The sequence below is a fragment of the Taurulus bubalis genome (genome assembly GCF_910589615.1).
Source record: "Taurulus bubalis genome assembly, chromosome: 21".
Lineage (NCBI taxonomy): Eukaryota > Metazoa > Chordata > Actinopteri > Perciformes > Cottidae > Taurulus > Taurulus bubalis.
In genome coordinates this window covers 242322-260566 of record NC_136609.1, presented here as the reverse complement: position 1 = coordinate 260566, position 18245 = coordinate 242322, and the positions used below count along the sequence as shown (strand labels likewise).

At 45.4% G+C, this 18245-nt stretch overlaps 1 protein-coding gene across 1 annotated transcript in view; it reads left to right on the top strand.

Moving 5' to 3' along the window:
* Nucleotides 1-18245, top strand: part of LOC306752925 (uncharacterized protein) — a gene marked incomplete at both ends in the record, with an annotated part of 30113 nt that overhangs the window by 6807 nt on the left and 5061 nt on the right. Inside the window, 11 exons of the mRNA XM_079236759.1 lie at nt 1988-4401; nt 4485-4646; nt 8979-9037; nt 9139-9159; nt 12477-12733; nt 13316-13377; nt 13463-13673; nt 13938-15787; nt 15861-16080; nt 17303-17513; nt 18020-18208. Of these exons, the coding sequence (XP_079092885.1) occupies nt 1988-4401; nt 4485-4646; nt 8979-9037; nt 9139-9159; nt 12477-12733; nt 13316-13377; nt 13463-13673; nt 13938-15787; nt 15861-16080; nt 17303-17513; nt 18020-18208 (5656 nt within the window). The remainder of the gene's footprint in view (nt 1-1987; nt 4402-4484; nt 4647-8978; nt 9038-9138; nt 9160-12476; nt 12734-13315; nt 13378-13462; nt 13674-13937; nt 15788-15860; nt 16081-17302; nt 17514-18019; nt 18209-18245) is intronic.

Here is an 18245-nt window from a genome sequence, read left to right as displayed (position 1 = left end):
CCAAAGTATGGCCGTGACATGAAGTCACAGCATCAGCCGTTCACAGTTCAGTGAGTTCAGTGTGTGTGTGTGAGCCTGATGGCCTGCGGGTAGAAACTGTTTGTCAGTCTCGTGGTTCTGTGACTCCTGTAGCATCTGCCTGATGGCAGGAGTGAGAAGAGACTGTGCTGGGGGTGTGTTGTGTCCCTGATGATGTGGTGTGTTGTGTCCCTGATGATGTGGTGTGTTGTGTGATGATGTGGTGTGTTGTGTCCCTGATGATGTGGTGTGTTGTGTCCCTGATGGTGTGATGTGTTGTGTCCCTGATGATGTGGTGTGTTGTGTGATGATGTGGTGTGTTGTGTCCCTGATGATGTGGTGTGTTGTGTCCCTGATGGTGTGATGTGTTGTGTCCCTGATGATGTGGTGTGTTGTGTGATGATGTGGTGTGTTGGGTCCCTGATGATGTGGTGTGTTGTGTGATGATGTGGTGTGTTGTGTCCCTGATGATGTGGTGTGTTGTGTCCCTGATGGTGTGATGTGTTGTGTCCCTGATGATGTGGTGTGTTGTGTGATGATGTGGTGTGTTGTGTCCCTGATGATGTGGTGTGTTGTGTCCCTGATGGTGTGATGTGTTGTGTCCCTGATGATGTGGTGTGTTGTGTGATGATGTGGTGTGTTGGGTCCCTGATGATGTGGTGTGTTGTGTGATGATGTGGTGTGTTGTGTCCCTGATGATGTGGTGTGTTGTGTCCCTGATGGTGTGGTGTGTTGTGTCCCTGATGATGTAGTGTGTTGGGTCCCTGATGATGTGGGCTGCTCTCCTGGTTACTCTGGTGGAGTAAACGATAATCATCTCCTTGGTCTTGTCTGCGTTCAAGGAGAGATTATTATCCCGACACCAGGCCACAAGTTCCTCCACCTCTCTTCTGTACGCCGTCTCAGCTGATCATTCCAATGACCGTTGTATCATCCGCAAACTTGATGATGCTGGTGTTTTCCTGGGAGGCCACACAGTCGTATGTGAAGAGGGTGTTCAGCAGGGGACCCAGTACACAGCCCTGGGGGGTCCCTGTGCTCACAGTTCTTGTGTCAGATGTGCGGTTGCCAACTCTGACTGATTGGGGTCACCGTCAGGAGCCCTTCCTGTGGGTTGGTGTTGAGAGCCTCGAAGCGGGCATAGAACTCATGCTGATGTAGCCCGTTACACTGGACGCATATTCCTCTAAGTCCACAGTAGAGTCATCCCTCAGAGCAGCAGTTCTAAACATGCCCCAGGCTGTACGACCAAAGCAGTCCTGAAGCAACAGTTTAGTTTCTTCATTCCACACTTTAACAGTTTTACTTACTGGGGGGGGGGGGGGGGGGGGGGGGGGGGGGGGAGGGGCTTGCTTGAGGCATTGTCTGTACGCTGGGTAGAGGAATGCTGAGATGTGATCAGACTGTCCAAAGTGTGGCCGGGGCACAGCCCTGTAGGCCACACGTTGCTGTAAACATGGTCCAGGGTGTTATTGTCCGTCGTCGGAAAGTTCACGTGTTTCTCACTGAAGAGTCCGTTCTGGTGTTGCAGGTTGTTCTGTAGGAAGTCATTAAGACTGTTTAACAGATACAATATGAGTACTGGGGGACAACCTGAAAGTTTCTCACTGCATGGAGCTTCTGGGTTTTCTTGTTCACATTATACAGCTGCATAGTTCACAGTTGAGATATAAATGGATATAAATAACAAACCACAGATCTTATTTTTTGTTTTTTTCTTGATCGAAAGCTGACTAAAAGTTCTCGAGTCCAGTTCACGTAACAGGCCTAATGGATTTAGGGGTTCAGGCTACTTTGGTAGAATTTAAGTTGTGTCCCTGCTACTACAGAACTAGAGTTAAAACTATCTGAAAGGAACTGGTCTCACAACTCTGTTCAGTTTGAGGAATGCAGTAAACATGTACAAATACTTTAATTTACTTTCCATCGTCCTAATAATGTAATTTCATCTATATTGTTTTTTTTACAGAGGAGGATGCTATCGTCGCCAGATCGGACACAATCCCAACAAAAAATGATGACCTTTTCCTGGGCTTTGAGGTCATCGCTTTGGCCCCTCCACTCTCTGCAACCGGAGGGGCGGATCAAGATCCTGCAACATCCAGGACCAAGATCCCATTGGATTTGACCTCCGAGTCTGCGGTATTTGCCGTGCCAGAGGACCCCGAAGACATCCAGGGGACTGGAGGAGACGTTGCTTCAGAAAGTCCACCTTCGATCATCGCTGGAATTCTGAAGTCTGAAGAAGTAGATGTTGAGAACATCGCAGAGGAAACTGTGGAGGTTGCTACCTCTGTTACCCACAAGCATTTTGAAGGGATTGTTGAGGAAGATAACACTGTAACAGAAGAGGAAGTTGAGGTTTTTCCTGAAGATGTGGATGTACCTGCGACAACTGAGGTGATTCACGAAGTCAGCCCAGAAGGCGAGGAGCCACCCTCAGATGTCATGGCTGAAGTGGTCCTCACAGAAGCTACTATTGTGGTTTTTACTGAGCCCACTACATCACTTGCTGCAGAAGGTGTCACAATGGACAATTTAGGGCATGAAGAGCCTGCAGCTCCATCAGATGTCGTGACCGAGCAAACGTCAGAGACCACATTCAAGGTCGTTGAGGAAATTCCAGATAATTATTTTGACGCCACGCCAGACTTGTCCTGGAAGGAGGAAACTGAGGATTCACCAGAGCTAACAGATGAAACAGTACCAGAGGCCCCTGAAGTAGTTGAGGTGGTTATTCTTGAAGAACCTGAAAGTGACCAATCGAAACTCCCTGTAGAACATTCCTCCTCCGAGGAAATTATAGATGTTAGCCAAGATGAAATTAGCACAGATGAAACTCCAACTGTGTTTCAGTTCACGGATCCGGAAGATGAGGTATTTATAGACATGACTCCAGACTTGGAAACTAAAGTTCCTTCCCAGGCTTCTCTTCTAACCACGATCACAGTAGAAGTTAGTAAAGACGTTGGCGACAAACCAACACTCATGGATGAGGTCACTTCTGAACCTGTTGTCGTGATTTTACAAGATAACCAGGATGAAGACACTTCCCACGTCACAGAGGAGGTTCCACCTCATACAACAGTGGAGGAGATGGACACAGGAATAATAGTAGAGGCCCCAGAAGAAGACAAAGTCAAACATGAAGAAGACTCAGCTGTTATTGAAGATGAGACCACCAAGTCGACTGAGGTGAAAACAAAAGAGACGTATGTAAAAGAGCTAAATGAAGAAGAACTAGATGTTCCAACAGAAGAGGCAACAGTTGCTAAAGAGGATGAAGTAGAAGCTCAGGTACATGTCTCAGAAGAACCAGATGAAACATCAATCATGGAAGAACTGACAAAAGAGACAAATAAAGGTGCAGAAACACCTATAGAACCTGGAGACAAAGAAAAAACAAATCCAACAGAGACTGTACAAGAACCTGTTCTAGAAACTGTACAAATAGTAGAACCTACTGGAGACGCTGCAAAAGAAGCAGAACCTGCAGAAGAAACCAAAGTAGAACCTGAACTAGAAGCAGAACTCATAGAAGAAATTGCAGAGGAGTCTACAGAACCGGCAGAAGAACCAGCACACAAAGTGGAACATGAGGATGAAATTGCAGATGAGAAGGAACCTGCACAAGAAGCAAAACCTGAAGTAGTGACTGATGAGGCTAAAACACAAGAAGCAGCTAGAGGGGAACCTTTGAAGCATACAGAAGAAGCAACATCTGAGGCCTCGTTGGAGATTCCAGAGGAAGTTGGTGTTGCAGAACCAGAAGTTGCTGAGGGAGTCGTTCCCGAGGCTCTTGATGAAACAAGCCCAGAGTTCAATGAAAAGATCACCCCAGTTATTGTTGTTGTTCCAGAAGATACAGAGCCTTTATTGCCCATGACTGAAGTGGAGGAAACACCTGATCCAGAGGTTACAGTGGAACGTCTAGAAGACGCTGAGGTAGAAGAACCACCAGAAACCACAAGAAAGATTACTACACAGGTGGTTGAGCCTGCAAGTGAAGGTCCAGAGTTTGAATCTTTCCAAGAGGCACCGAGTGAAACGTCTCCAGAAGTTGTGACTCGTGACCATCCCGGGATTATTACCACAGGGGGAAGAGGAACTGAGCCCAAGGAGGTCAGCCATGCGCTTCCTGATGAGCCTTTCCTCGAGGACAGAGTCCAGGTCGAGGACGTCAAAGGTATCTCTGAGCCTCCAGTAGAAGTCACTCATGAGGCCGCCGCCCCAGGAAATCCACAAGATGTTGCGGTGGATTCTACTCTGGATGTGACAACCAAGTATGTATTGGAGTACAACAACGGCAACTTCCCCGATCTGACAGAGAGGCCTAGTGACGTCGACGACAGCTCACTCGGAAGCAATGACTTTGAGAACTCGGTGAGTAGATGTAGATCAGTGAGCAGTTGTACAATACCTGCTTATTGACAGTATACCAACGGTATATGTTCCTGCACATTCAGATCGGTAACGAGATAGACAACACTGTGCCGTGGCCCTCAAGACTCCTGAAGGACCAGGTGGTGGAGATGAGCATCAAGCTTAGAGGAGAAACCTACAACGACGCTCTGAGAGACCCGAGCAGCTTCCAGTACCAGCAGCTGGCCAAACACTTCACCCGCAGGGTACGCTCGGTTTTACCACCAAGTACTCCAGAAGATGTTGACGAATGTTGGTTATACATTAATTATTTTAAGTTTCTGGGTATCAGGTCAAAATAGGAACTAATAATTCAAAACAATCATACAATTATTTCTTTGAGTAATAATTTCAGAGCTTTTTATCTATTTAAAAAAAAGATTGATGAAATATTTTCCAGAATTCACAACATGTTTTTATGTAACGAAATAATTTGTTGGGTTTTACCCTTCAAAAACAAAATGTCCACTAGCAGCAGCCAGAAATTACATTTACAGTGGAGGAAATAAGTATTTGATCCCTTGCCGATTTTGTAAGTTTTCCCACTGACAAAGAAATGAACGGTCTATAATTTTAATGGTAGGTTTATTTGAACAGTGAGAGACAGAATGTTTTCATTTAATCCAGAAAATCACATCATATGTAAGTTATACATTTCTTTGCATTTTATTGTGTGAAATAAGTATTTGATCCCCTCGCAACCAGCAAGAATGCTGGCTCCCACAGACCGGTTAGATTAGTTATTTTGCTTTAAGAAAGTGCTCTGAATCTCAAAAGGTCATGGAGTGGCTCCACAAGAAGTACATGTATATAAGACGCTTGTCCACAGAAGTAATCAATCAGATTCAGACCTCTCCATTATGGACCATGTGCAAGACCAAAGAGCTGTCCAAGGATGCCAGGGACCAAATGTAGACCTACAATAGGCTGGAATGGACCACAAGACCAAAGAGCTGTCCAAGGGCTCCAGGGACCAGATGTAGACCTGCATAGGCTGGAATGGAGAACAAGACCAAAGAGCTGTCTAAAGACGACAGGGACCAGATGTAGACCTGCAATAGACTGGAATGGGCTACAAGACCATCGTCAAGCAGCTCGGTGAGTAGGAGACAGCTGAGGATCTCCCCTCGTGGGGCATCGAGGGTCATGAGAAAGGTGAGAGGTCAGCACAGAACTACACAGGAGGAACTTGTTAATGATCTCAAGACCGCTGGGACCACAGTCACCAAGAAAACCATTGGTAACACACTACGCCCTCATGGATTCAAATGCTGCAGCACCCGCAAGACACACAGGAAGATCATGGAGTGGCTCCAGAAGAAGCACATGAAGGTCATGGAGTGGCTCCAGAAGAAGCACATGTAGGTCATGGAGTGGCTCCAGAAGAAGCACATGTAGGTCATGGAGTGGCTCCAGACGAAGCACATGCAGGTTATGGAGTGGCTCAAGAAGAAGCACATGAGGTGGTCATGGAGTGGCTCCAGAAGAAGCACATGTAGGTCATGGAGTGGCTCCAGATGAAGCACATGCAGGTTATGGAGTGGCTCAAGAAGAAGCACATGAGGTGGTCATGGAGTGGCTCCAGAAGAAGCACATGTAGGTCATGGAGTGGCTCCAGATGAAGCACATGCAGGTTATAGAGTGGCTCAAGAAGAAGCACATGAGGTGGTCATGGAGTGGCTCCAGAAGAAGCACATGTAGGTCATGGAGTGGCTCCAGAAGAAGCACATGTAGGTCATGGAGTGGCTCAAGAAGAAGCACATGAAGGTTATGGAGTGGCTCCAGAAGAAGCACATGAAGGTTATGGAGTGGCCCCAGAAGAAGCACATGAAGGTTATGGAGTGGCTCCAGAAGAAGCACATGAAGGTTATGGAGTGGCTCCAGAAGAAGCACATGAAGGTTATGGAGTGGCTCCAGAAGAAGCACATGAAGGTTATGGAGTGGCTCCAGAAGAAGCACATGAAAGTTATGGAGTGGCTCCAGAAGAAGCACATGAAGGTCCTGGAGTGGCCGAGCCAGTCTCCAGACCTGAATCCCAGAGAACATCTGTGTTGCCAAGCGGCAGCCTCATAACCTTCAGGATTTGGAGAGGATCTGGAAGAGGAGTGGACCACAATCCCTCCTGAGAACCGGGTGAGCAACTACAAGAAACCTCTGACCTCTGTGCTGCCAGCAACAGTTTCTTCATCATTTTTTTTCTTCCTACAATGAAATGCAAAGAAATATATAACTTTTATGTGATGTGATTTTCTGGATTGCTTTTTTGATATTCTGTCTCTCACTGTCCAAATAAACGATTAAAATGATAAACCGTTCATTTCTTTGTCAGCGGGCAAACTTACAAAATCGCAAAGGGATCAAATACTTATTTCCTCCATTGTATATCAGCACAATAACACAAAATATATTTAATAAGGTTATGTCATAAAATATGACATTTGAAGCTTCATCCAAAAATCTCAAGAGAAGCTTTGATTGTTAAATATAGTTTGAGGCTCCGAGATACAACTTAATACATCATATAAAACATAATAATGAATCTGTAGCGTAATATGGAATATATTATGGAATAAGGAAAATGTGCTCATGAGTTATAAAACGATTGTATCATCTCTGGAAAACAGAGGGACTTCAATGTTAATGTTTTTCAACACGTCTTCGTCATCATCATCAAGCAGCTGGGGAAGATATGTTCAGTAATGACCACATTGTTTTCAAGTGATTTTGGCGGATTCTCTGTGGTTCCTGGTCAGACCTCCTCAGGATGCAACCCTCATTACTTGCTTGTGGTTTCTAAAAACTGCAGACTCTGGTTTAAAGGCCTCCCTGTTCTTCAGGCATTAAGGATCTTCAGCTTTATAGCATGAGTTTCCTGCCAGCGATCGATCTCTACGAGCCACTGAGGCACAACTCGATGCCTTCATGCACAAAAACAGCAGTGACTCACTTTGGAAAAAACAGCAGTGGCAGGAAAGCAGAGCTCACCAGTGTATTCCCGCTCTGCTGGGACTTTATCAGGCTCCACTCCAGCGGTTGTGACACTGGGAAGCTGGTTTATGGTCATTATTGAGGAACTTACGGAAGTGGATAACAGGGCTGATAGAGACAGCAGGAGTTCCACTGCAGCACAGAGAGTAGTGGCAGTCGAAACGGTAGAGGCGGTAGAGATGGTAGAGGCGTTAGAGACGGTAGAGGCGGTAGAGGCGGTAGAGGCGGTAGAGGCGGTAGAGACGGTAGACGGTAGAGACAGTAGGGATGGTAGAGGCGGTAGAGGTGGTAGAGGCGGTAGGGGCGGTAGGGGCGGTAGAGGCGGTAGAGACGGTAGAGACGGTAGAGGCGTTAGAGACGGTAGAGGCGGTAGAGGCGGTAGAGGCGGTAGACACAGTAGACGGTAGAGACGGTAGAGATGGTAGAGACGGTAGGGACGGTTGACACGGTCGAGACGGTAGGGATGGTAGAGACAGTAGGGATGGTAGAGGCGGTAGAGACGGTAGAGGCGGTAGAGGTGGTAGACACAGTAGACGGTAGAGACGGTAGGGAGGGTAGAGACGGTAGGGATGGTAGGGACGGTAGAGACGGTAGGGATGGTAGGGACGGAGGGATGGTAGAGACGGTAGGGACGGTTGAGACGGTAGAGACGGTAGAGACGGTAGGGACGGTAGAGACAGTAGAGGCGGCAGGGACGGTAGGGGACCGTAGAGATAGTAGAGACGGTAGAGACGGTAGGTACGGTAGGGATGGTAGAGGCGGTAGAGGCGGTAGAGGCGGTAGGGATGGTAGAGACGGTAGAGACGGTAGAGGCGGTAGGGATGGTAGAGACGGTAGAGACGGTAGAGACGGTAGGGATGGTAGAGACAGTAGGGATGGTAGAGGCGGTAGAGGCGGTAGAGGCGGTAGGGATGGTAGAGACGGTAGGGGCGGTCGGGGCGGTAGAGGCGGTAGAGACGGTAGAGGCGGTAGAGGCGGTAGGGACGGTAGAGACGGTAGAGGCGGTAGGGACGGTAGAGACGGTAGAGACGGTAGAGACGGTAGGGATGGTAGAGACAGTAGGGATGGTAGAGGCGGTAGAGGCGGTAGAGGCGGTAGGGATGGTAGAGACGGTAGGGACGGTAGAGGCGGTAGGGACGGTAGAGACGGTAGAGGCGGTAGGGACGGTAGAGACGGTAGGGACGGTAGAGACACTAGGGATGGAAGACGGAAGTGATGGTGGAAGAGGCTACCCTAACTCTAACCTTGTTTCTATTGTGAAGTCTGAAGAAGAGGTTTGATCAAGTTAACTCCAGCTTGTGATAGGATGCTTTCATTGTGAAACTATTGAAACCGGAAACTGTTCCTGTTGACATCTAAGCTTTAATCTAAGTGTAGTTCTCAGTAACTTTTGTTCGTAAAGACACTAATGTGACAAACTGCAGATTTTCAGTCCTCCATTGATTCAGATTACGTGCACATTATTTAATTCTTTGACCTATGGAATTTCAGAAGGTTTGTTGCTTCAGAAACTAAGAGTCAGGGGCTAAAAGTTATTCCCTCTCTTTCAGATCGAAGACGTCTTCGAGAGGCTGCCGGGCTTCAAGAATGTCTTTGTGGTTGAATTCAGGTCCAGTTTTGTTTTACTTCCTGCTCTCTGGCGTGTGTTCACGTCTGAGCTCTGAAATCTGTTATCAGAATGAGTCTAATGTGTTTTGTTTCCGTCTTCAGGCCTCAGAAGGACCTGGAGAGGTGAGTAAGACCAACGTTTATCTCTATATGTTAGCAGGAACCATTGGACCTGTGTGTGTGTGTGTGTGTGTGTGTCCTGGCTGCAGAGAGAGGGCAAGCTCAAATTGCGGCACCGGCATCTTGTACAGGCACTTCCTGTGGCACCACTCAGTTGTCACAGTGCTGGAGGCACATGCCGTGGTGCCGGAGGGAGGTGCAGCTGTTCCGGAAGCTGCCACTACTTTAGAGGCAGCATTTCCGGTGGCACGTCTCAGGTGACGGGGCACTTACGAGTTGCCCCTCGTGTGCCACTAGTTTTTGAGGCATCTGCCTGTGTTAGAGAGAGCGGTGCCGCAACTTACTTAAGGTCCTGGAAGGTATATATTATCAGAGCTACCAACTCTCACGGTTTCGCCGTGTGACACATGCTTTTGCATGTTTTCACACGCACTCACGCCACACAACCAATTTCTCACGGCAAAAAAATTCAGATTTTGGACCGAGGCGGGTTCATTCCAGTGCGCGTTCCTTCCAGCACGAGCTCGTTCCAGACGCGTTCGTTCCAGACGCGTTCGTTCCAGGTGTGTTCGTTCCAGACGCGTTCGTTCCAGACGTGTTCGTTCCAGACGCGTTCGTTCCAGACGCGTTCGTTCCAGACGCGTTCGTTCCAGACGCGTTCTACCCAGCTTTTGATCTCCTTCTAATACCTCATTTTTTGTTACTTTATTTATGTGTTGATCTATTGTTTTGCGTTAAAAGGCTACTGTTTATGCGCTTTATTTGTTGCACTTTTTTGTTTGATAATGAAAAATATTTTTCCCTAACTAATCTTGTGTCATTTTTTGCTGAACATAAATCATTAAGTGCTCTTAAGAATACAAGTATTAACAATACAGGTTAGGTTTCAGTTAAGAATTAGTTGAATACCATTGTAATCAAAATGTCAATCAACCTACCTTGGTCCAATCTTAAACACAGGTCTATTAATTAGGCTATATTGTGGTACATAGACAGTCATTGAGGCACAACAATAGTTTTCTGGTTGAATGTTTAGTCTAGAAGCCGCTGTGGCAGGTATTTGTGGCCACAGCTGTCATCGCTGCAGAATAGATTCAGAAGATGTTTTGGCAACTGCCTGCCACTATTTGTGGCTTCTGGTGAGATGCACAGATGCACAGTTTAAGGATGTCAGTCATTTTGCATTCATTTGCAAGGTTCTTTATCATTATTTTTAACAAGGCATCCAATACATGTACATTGTACATTGTCCCTCTTGAACAAATAAAAAGAAAATAAATACAGTTTGTAACAGAAAGGGAAAATTAAGAGCACAGAACAGCCCTTTCCCTCCCTGACAGAGAAAAGAGGGTGGTGCCAAAGAGGCAATCTAGGAATGGTCAAATATAATTTGACCATTTATATTGAAGACTGGGTGGAGACTGGGCGCCCAACGCCTACCTCTACCGGTTTGAAGGGAAACCTACGCTACAGAAGATATACACGTCAATGTTCAACGACAAATCTGGTAATTTAAATATTGATTATGTAAATAGTGTTTGTCATAAAACGTAGCTCATGGACATATCATATAATTCAAGCTCTCTATACACTTTCACAGACTGTATCAGATGATTCATAACAAGGCGATGTTATATTATGTACGGGCAATTTCTTTCACCAGGGCAACTCAAGGTTGTGATTCCATCACACCTGCTGTCCGCTGTGCTGTGGACTGTTGGAGGAGACACTGAGCCCCATCAGAAGCCCATTGGTAGTAATGCTTAAGAAGATTCAAAAGCAAGGCCAATTTAACAAATAACTTAATAATATCAGAGAAATATTTACTGTTGTTACAGTAAATATTTAAAAAAAAAAAGTTGTTGTAAACAAATGTCATTATCTCTACATACAGTCATAAAAGACAATGACAAATAAGCATATTCAAATGTGGAACATAAATTCATAATGTTTGATTTCATATCATTTACAGGGTGGCAGTGCACATATCATTAATATTACTACTACTAATTATCATTAGTTCTGTTACAGTAGGATATTATGGATTATATTCATTATAATAATAAAAACAAGCTTGAAAGTCTTTGTCTGTTGAGTTTAAACCAATGAATAAAAACCTACCTAAAACGTTTATTTCTTCTGATCCAGAGAGATTAAATTAAAAAGAGAGATTAAATTAATAAATGCATTATTTAATGACCGATAAAGACTTTGTACATAACTTGTGAATGCATACCTGGCTTATTTCTCAATTACAGCACAGTCAATTAATTATTTTGGTCTGATTTAGTAAGGAGTTAAAAAAAATGAATGGCTTGATTAAAATTGACAAAAGAATATCAATTATTATAAAGGCTGTATGACATTATTCATATTACAATACTTAAGTCTAACCAAAAAATGAATAGTCCTACATAATAAATATTAGATTTGGTTGGAGAAATATGAATGATGAGTTAAATTAGACAAAGAGGCAGATATTTGATTCAATAGATATTCAATAGCCAGAATACCAATCTTTAATTTATTTAACCAATATCAAAACAGAAAATTAATGAACGGCTATGCTAACGAATTACATTGCAAAGTGGATTTATAAATTCAGAAAAAAAAACATTTTAAAAGAGAAACATACCTGCATGTGCTTACTCCTGACAAAAGCGCTCACACAAAGGTAAACTCCCTCTTGTGGCCAAATGGGTCAATAACACTCATCTTCAATATGTGCAGAAATACTGGGTTCAGAAGGAAACCTTGCAAATGAATGCAAAAACCACATGATGGAAATGCTACTTCTAGGGAGTACAACATTGACTACTGACATCCTTGTTTTTGATTATTGTTTATTCAAGTGTAAAAATATTGTACATGGTTGTGGCAAGCTGCCACAACAACTAGTGGCACCTGTAGTTGCCACTAGTTGTTGTGTCAGGCTGCCACAAAAACAAGTGGCACCTCTCAGATGCCACTAGTTGTGCCACTAGTTTTTGTGGCAGCTTGCCACAAAAACTAGTGGCACCTCTAGTTGCCACTAGTTTTTGTGGCAAGCTGCCTACGAGGTGCCGGTGCCACGATTTGAGCTTGCTCCTACTGTGGCTGCAGCAGTAAGTAACAGCTTAATGCCGTTAACAATAGTCACAACAGTCAATCGCCTCTTAAGTGAGATAAATCGCCCGCTGCTCGCCGGATTACTGTTAAGGGTTTACGACTGCTCACTGCAGCGCTGTGATATAAGAGATTATGAAATCAGTTGCTAACAATCTACTGTAGTAAAGCTCTTTGCTTAAGGTTTTAGTTGTCCTGGTCTTGTTCCCTTTCAGGGGCCTGGTGGTCCTGGTCCACTACGCCATCACCCTGGAGGTGGACAGCAGCAGTGGCGTCGCCAACGACACACTGGACTTCATCTCCCTGCAGAACAACCTGGTGGAGAAGAATTACCCCGGAGCCGCCGAGCAGCCCACCGTCGTCTACACCATCACAGACTTCCGCAACTACATTACCGAGGCTCTGCACAAGGACAACTTCATGAGCAACAGTAGCCTGGAGACGCAGCCGGACGACCTGCAGCAGGAGAACGGTACCAAATGCACTTATTTATTCATTTTGTATATTTAAGTTGTTTCCTGCCAGTCGCTTGTTTCTTATCATTCTTATTAATTATATAAATGTACTATAGTACATAGTTTCATAGGGTCTAAATTCCTACAAACTGATTATAGAAATTATAGAGAAAGCTGGGAAGTTTTCATTTCTAACTAAAAACAACTAAAAACGACCAGCAGTCTTTAGTAAGTTCACATCTGTCTACATATATGAATAATAAAGTTCCCAATCATTAATGAACAATGCTGTGCGGTTATTTCGCAGATCTAAAATTATAAGGAAATTATTTTGACTATAAAATAAAGTAATTAAATAAAATGTGTAAAGCTTTTTCTGAATCTAATTTTATTTATTCTAGTGCACAGAAAAGACAAAAAATAATGTTTTGTATTATTTCTAGTAGGAAGAGGATGAAATATTCTTCGTCTTCTTAGAAAATTATGTTTATATTTTTATTTCAAATTAAAGATGATGATGATGATGTGAAAGGTTCCAGTTTCACCCTGGGTTTAGAATTTGATCAATACAGGATGTTATTAACGACTCTTTTCTGCAGTGGAGAACTTGTTCCCTGCCGTGAAACCAACAAGTGGACCAGCCGACACCTTTGACAACATGGTGAGTTAAACAACAACAATAAGAAAAAGCTGATCACAGGAATGAAGATAATTCACCTCAATATCAGAAAACGTTCTTCCGTCAGGATAACGTTCTCGCTGCAGAGAAGCCTCCTGACGCTCCGAGCCACGAGGTCGACCTCAACAAAGACGACTTCCTGTTCGACCCCTTCGACCAGTGGAAAGGCTCTCAGGGCCCGCTGGTGAGCGAGAATGACGTCTTCATGTTCGACGAGAGCATGAGTCCACCGGCCGCTGCAGAGTTCCCCGAGAAGACCTTCGACCTGCAGAGAGAGAGTGAGCCAACGATCGATGACTGAAAAACAATCAATGATTGAGCAACGATCGATGATTGAGAAACGATCAATGAGATAAAGGAATGATTATTTATTGAACACTGGTATCTGTGTCGGTTGGTTACAGCCAAAACAGGAAAAAAAAACCAGCTGGTCTTTAAATCCCAGTTAAACCATCAAGTTTTTGTTAAACATTATGTTAAACTTAACTGGATCTTTAGAATTTGTTCTCTTAAAACTCTTCATGTGCTTTTCTGGTTTTCAGATAAGGGAAATATTGAAGATGAGGGATTCCTTCTGAGTAACGCTCCTGCCGTTGGAGACCACGTCCCCCAAGAGGACCAAGTGGGTCCTGGAGGATTCGTCGCACCCCCACCGCCCGTGAAACCGCAAACGGACTCTGAGGTCACACTGGACGAAGGATCTGGTTCTGGTTCCTCCGGAGACGGACAGGGAGCTGATCTCTCGTCTTGGCCGCCGCCGTCCTCTGATCGGATCCTCTACGAGAACAGGGACGGCAGCCAGGAGGTGCTTCCTCCGCCGGATCTGGAGGAGGACGAAGATGAGGATGAGGAGGCGTTTGGTGTTGAGTTGCCCCCCACTGAGAATGAGGATGTAACATCGATGGAAGTTGCTTTCACCAAAGCCCCCCCTTTGCAGACAGCTCCTGCTTTTCAAGAATCATTGCTGGATGGAGGCATAGAGGAATCGTTCTTGGATCAGGTTTTGGTGACGCCCCACATCAGCACAGACCCTCGGCACTCAACTACCACCGAAGCACCGGTGTTCTTCCCCAAAGGAACCTTGACCGTCACACTGTCAGTGGAGGCATCTGGTTTCTATGATGACTACTCCTTGACCAGACCACATACGCTTGTGTCTCCAGTCACATATTCTCCTGAGCCTGAACCCTTGACTCGCGAGGCTCCTGTTTTTACAGGACCAACTGGTTCAGCAGTCAAGCTGAAGTCATCTGAAACCACTGAAGATGTGGAAGTAACTACTGAAGCAGCAGCAGAAGTTCCAGCTGCTACAGTTGGGTCTGAATCCGAAAAAGATCAACCCAAAAAGGAAGAGGTGGAGGTCCCAGATACTGTAACCTCAACCAAAGAGTCACCTACTTTGGTACAAGTCCAGTCAGAACCCAGCTTTAACTCGATCACCCAAGAGTCTCCTACCTTGGTAGAAGTCCAGTCAGAACCCAGCTTTGAATCGACCACCCAAGAGTCACCTACTTTTGTAAGACTCCAATCAGAACCCAGCTTCGACTCAACCACTGAAGAGCCAGCAGAACTTCGGATATTCACTGAAAAACCAAACCTGCTGCTGCCAGAAACCAAAGACCAGGATGATATTGAGATTTTAGAGGAACAACACATCAGTGGCACCGATCCTGCCATAACAACGACGCCAGCGTTTGCTCTCCAAGACGACGATCTGGTTGTGGATGAAGTCATGGTTGTGACGACAACGACTTATGCTCCAGTCCTTACTTCCTCGGTGAGTTCGGACCACAGCGGCAGCATCGCACTCTCGCCCGAGAAGGACTCACCGTTCACCCGAGTGTCGGATTCAGCCCCGGAGGATGAGGAACCAGTTCACCACGAGCATCCGACCCATGAAGAAGAGTTTCCAATGAGCACTCCAACTTCAGGTGTTTCTCATTTTACGCCATCATCATCAAATCAAGGTGATCTAATGTCTCCAGGAGCTTCAGCTCAGGATGAAAATGTGTTACCAACCTCCACAAATACTTCAGAAAGTGAATCAAGCCGCAGAACCCTCCAAACAACGTCTTTCTCGCTTCAGGAAGTCAACAACGACCCCCCTGTCACCGAGATCCAACCATTTGATCACGATATATCTGACGTACCGAGCATGGACGTCAGCTTTGATTTGTTCCAGTACGGCGACATGGCGACTGAAGGTGACAGCAGCGGATTCTCCAGCGGGGCTCAGGGGTCGGACCTGGACGCCTTCGCTCTACCAACCCGCCCTGGCAAGGCCCTGACTGTGTTCTTCAGCCTCAGGGTGACCAACATGGCGTTCTCCATGGACCTCTTCAACAAGAGCTCCCCTGAGTACAAAGCCCTGGAGCAGCAGTTCCTACAACTGGTGAGACCTGAAAAATATAAACTTCTAGATGCACATGTTCTGCTCTTCTCACGTCTTTGTCTTCACCTTGCAGCTGGTCCCGTACCTTCAGACCAACCTGAACAACTTCAAAAACCTGGAGATCCTCAACTTCAGGAACGGCAGCATCGTGGTGAACAGCAGGATGAGGTTCGGTAAGCCGGTTCCCAGAGGGGTCACCAACGTCGTGTACCTCATCCTGGAGGACTTTGCGAACACCGCATACCAGACCATGAACCTGGCCATTGACAAATACTCGCTGGACGTGGAATCAGGTAGGACCAAAGTAGAGTAGAGAAGGGACTAGACCTCTACAGGTTTCATCGTGACGTTCACATCAACAAACTTCCTGCTTCTTTTGCTGAGATCTTCCTAATAAATACACATTATATACATTTTTATTATAATATATTCTATATATATATATATATATATATATATATATATATATATATATATTTAAAGAAATATAAATAATACAGAAAGGAGCTGGATGGACCCGGTTAGAAAGAGGTCTAGGTGGACCCGGTTAGAAAGAGGTCTGGATGGACCCGATTAGAAAGAGGTCCAGATGGACCCGGTTAGAAAGAGGTCTGGGTGGATGTTTTTTCAACTTTATTTAGACACAAAGACAAGAAACTGATTATTTACTGATGATACTGACGTACTTTTGTTGGGAGTATTTTAATGTGTACTGTACATTCAGTGAGTCACTGTAATGTTTGATAAGATTTACCGTCACTTCCGTCTCTGCTGAGCTGCAGCTCTTTAATCTGTCTGAGCCAATCAGAAGAGTTCCTGACAGCCTGGTAATCTACAGCAGTGAGTCACTGGTCAGCTGGTAATCACTGTACTCATCTTCCGTCTGAAGAGCACATGGTCACCACACTGGGTTCTGGATCTGGACTTGACATGAAGCCCACCTCAATGTCATCATGAAAGATTGTTTAAGGTGTTGCCAAAAATGCAATGACAGAATTATAAGTCTTGTAAAATCATCTGATGTTCACTACATGTAATTACTTTGATGTGGAGCTCTGTCCTGCAGCTTCTCCATCAGGTTCATATTCTGGTCCTGGGGTCTGGTCCCTAGGTCTGTTCCAAGGTCTGTCCTGGGTCAGTCCCAGGGTCTGTCTCAAGGTAAGTCCTGGGATCTAGTCCTGGGGACTGTCTTTAGGTCAGTTCCATGGTCTGGTCCCAGGGTCTGTACTGAAGTCAGTTCTGAGGTCTGTTCTGGTCTGTTCTGGTCAGTCCCTGGGTCTGTTCCTAGGGTCTGTCTCAAGTTTAGTCCTGGGGTTGGACCCAGAGTCTGTATTTCAGGAGCCTGTGCTTTGTTACGGTCTTACTGGAAACCAGTGGGGGAGGAAATACCCAGATCCTTTACTGCAGGTTTTACACAAAGAACCAAGACTTCAACCATCAGAATAGTTATTGATACATTTTCTGTCGTTGTCTGAAGCGTCTTCTTCTTCTTTTTTTTGGGTGCGTCCGCCTCAGGTGACCGGGCAGACCCCTGTAAGTTCCAGGCGTGTAATGACTTCTCCAGGTGTTTGGTGAACCGGTGGTCCGGAGAGGCCGAGTGTGTTTGCGACGCCGGCTACCTGAGTGTCGACGGCCTGCCGTGTCAGAGCATCTGCGAGGTGCAGCCCGACTTCTGCCTCAACGACGGCAAATGTGATGTCATCCCCGACAAGGGCGCCATCTGCAGGTCGGATTACTTTTCTGTCACTATTTATTCAACATTTCTTTATTTTCTTCTAAAGATCTTGAGCAGAAACTGAGCGACAAAGTTTTCATGTTTGCTCTCAAGTATCAGATTCCTGGAAGTCCTTAAATGTACCAACAAGGAAACTTTAGATGAATATTTTTCTTTCCCCTTCAAATTCATTGTTAATTATTTATTTTATAAAACTCAAAGCTTACCACCGAATACGAAAGACCCCACTTGCCCACAATACATTCTGTATTTTACAGAATATAATATATTGTTTGTATTCCAAAGGAGTATACCTTCAAAATATTCCTCCCATACAGTTGGTGAATGTTTAATTTAAAATTTACATTTTCTAGTTTTTAGTTAATTTCAATACGAAACATCAGGTGCAAGATTTTGAACATTTACATTATTTTTACCTTTAGTCTGGTCTTAGTTCACTAGTTATTAATAGTTACCGGTGGTGACTCTGGGATTTGAACCCGTGCCCTTTGCTGCAGGTGTCGGGTGGGAGAGAACTGGTGGTACCGTGGCGAGCACTGCGAGGAGTACGTCTCCGAGACACTGGTGGTTGGCATCGCCATCGCTTCGGTGGCCGGCTTCCTCTTGGTGGCGGTCGGGATCGTCTTCTTTCTGGCGAGGACGTTGCGAGAGCAATACGACGGTGGAGACACGGAGGACCCGCTCCGGTGGGCGAGGACACCGGCGGACTCTTTGAATTACAAT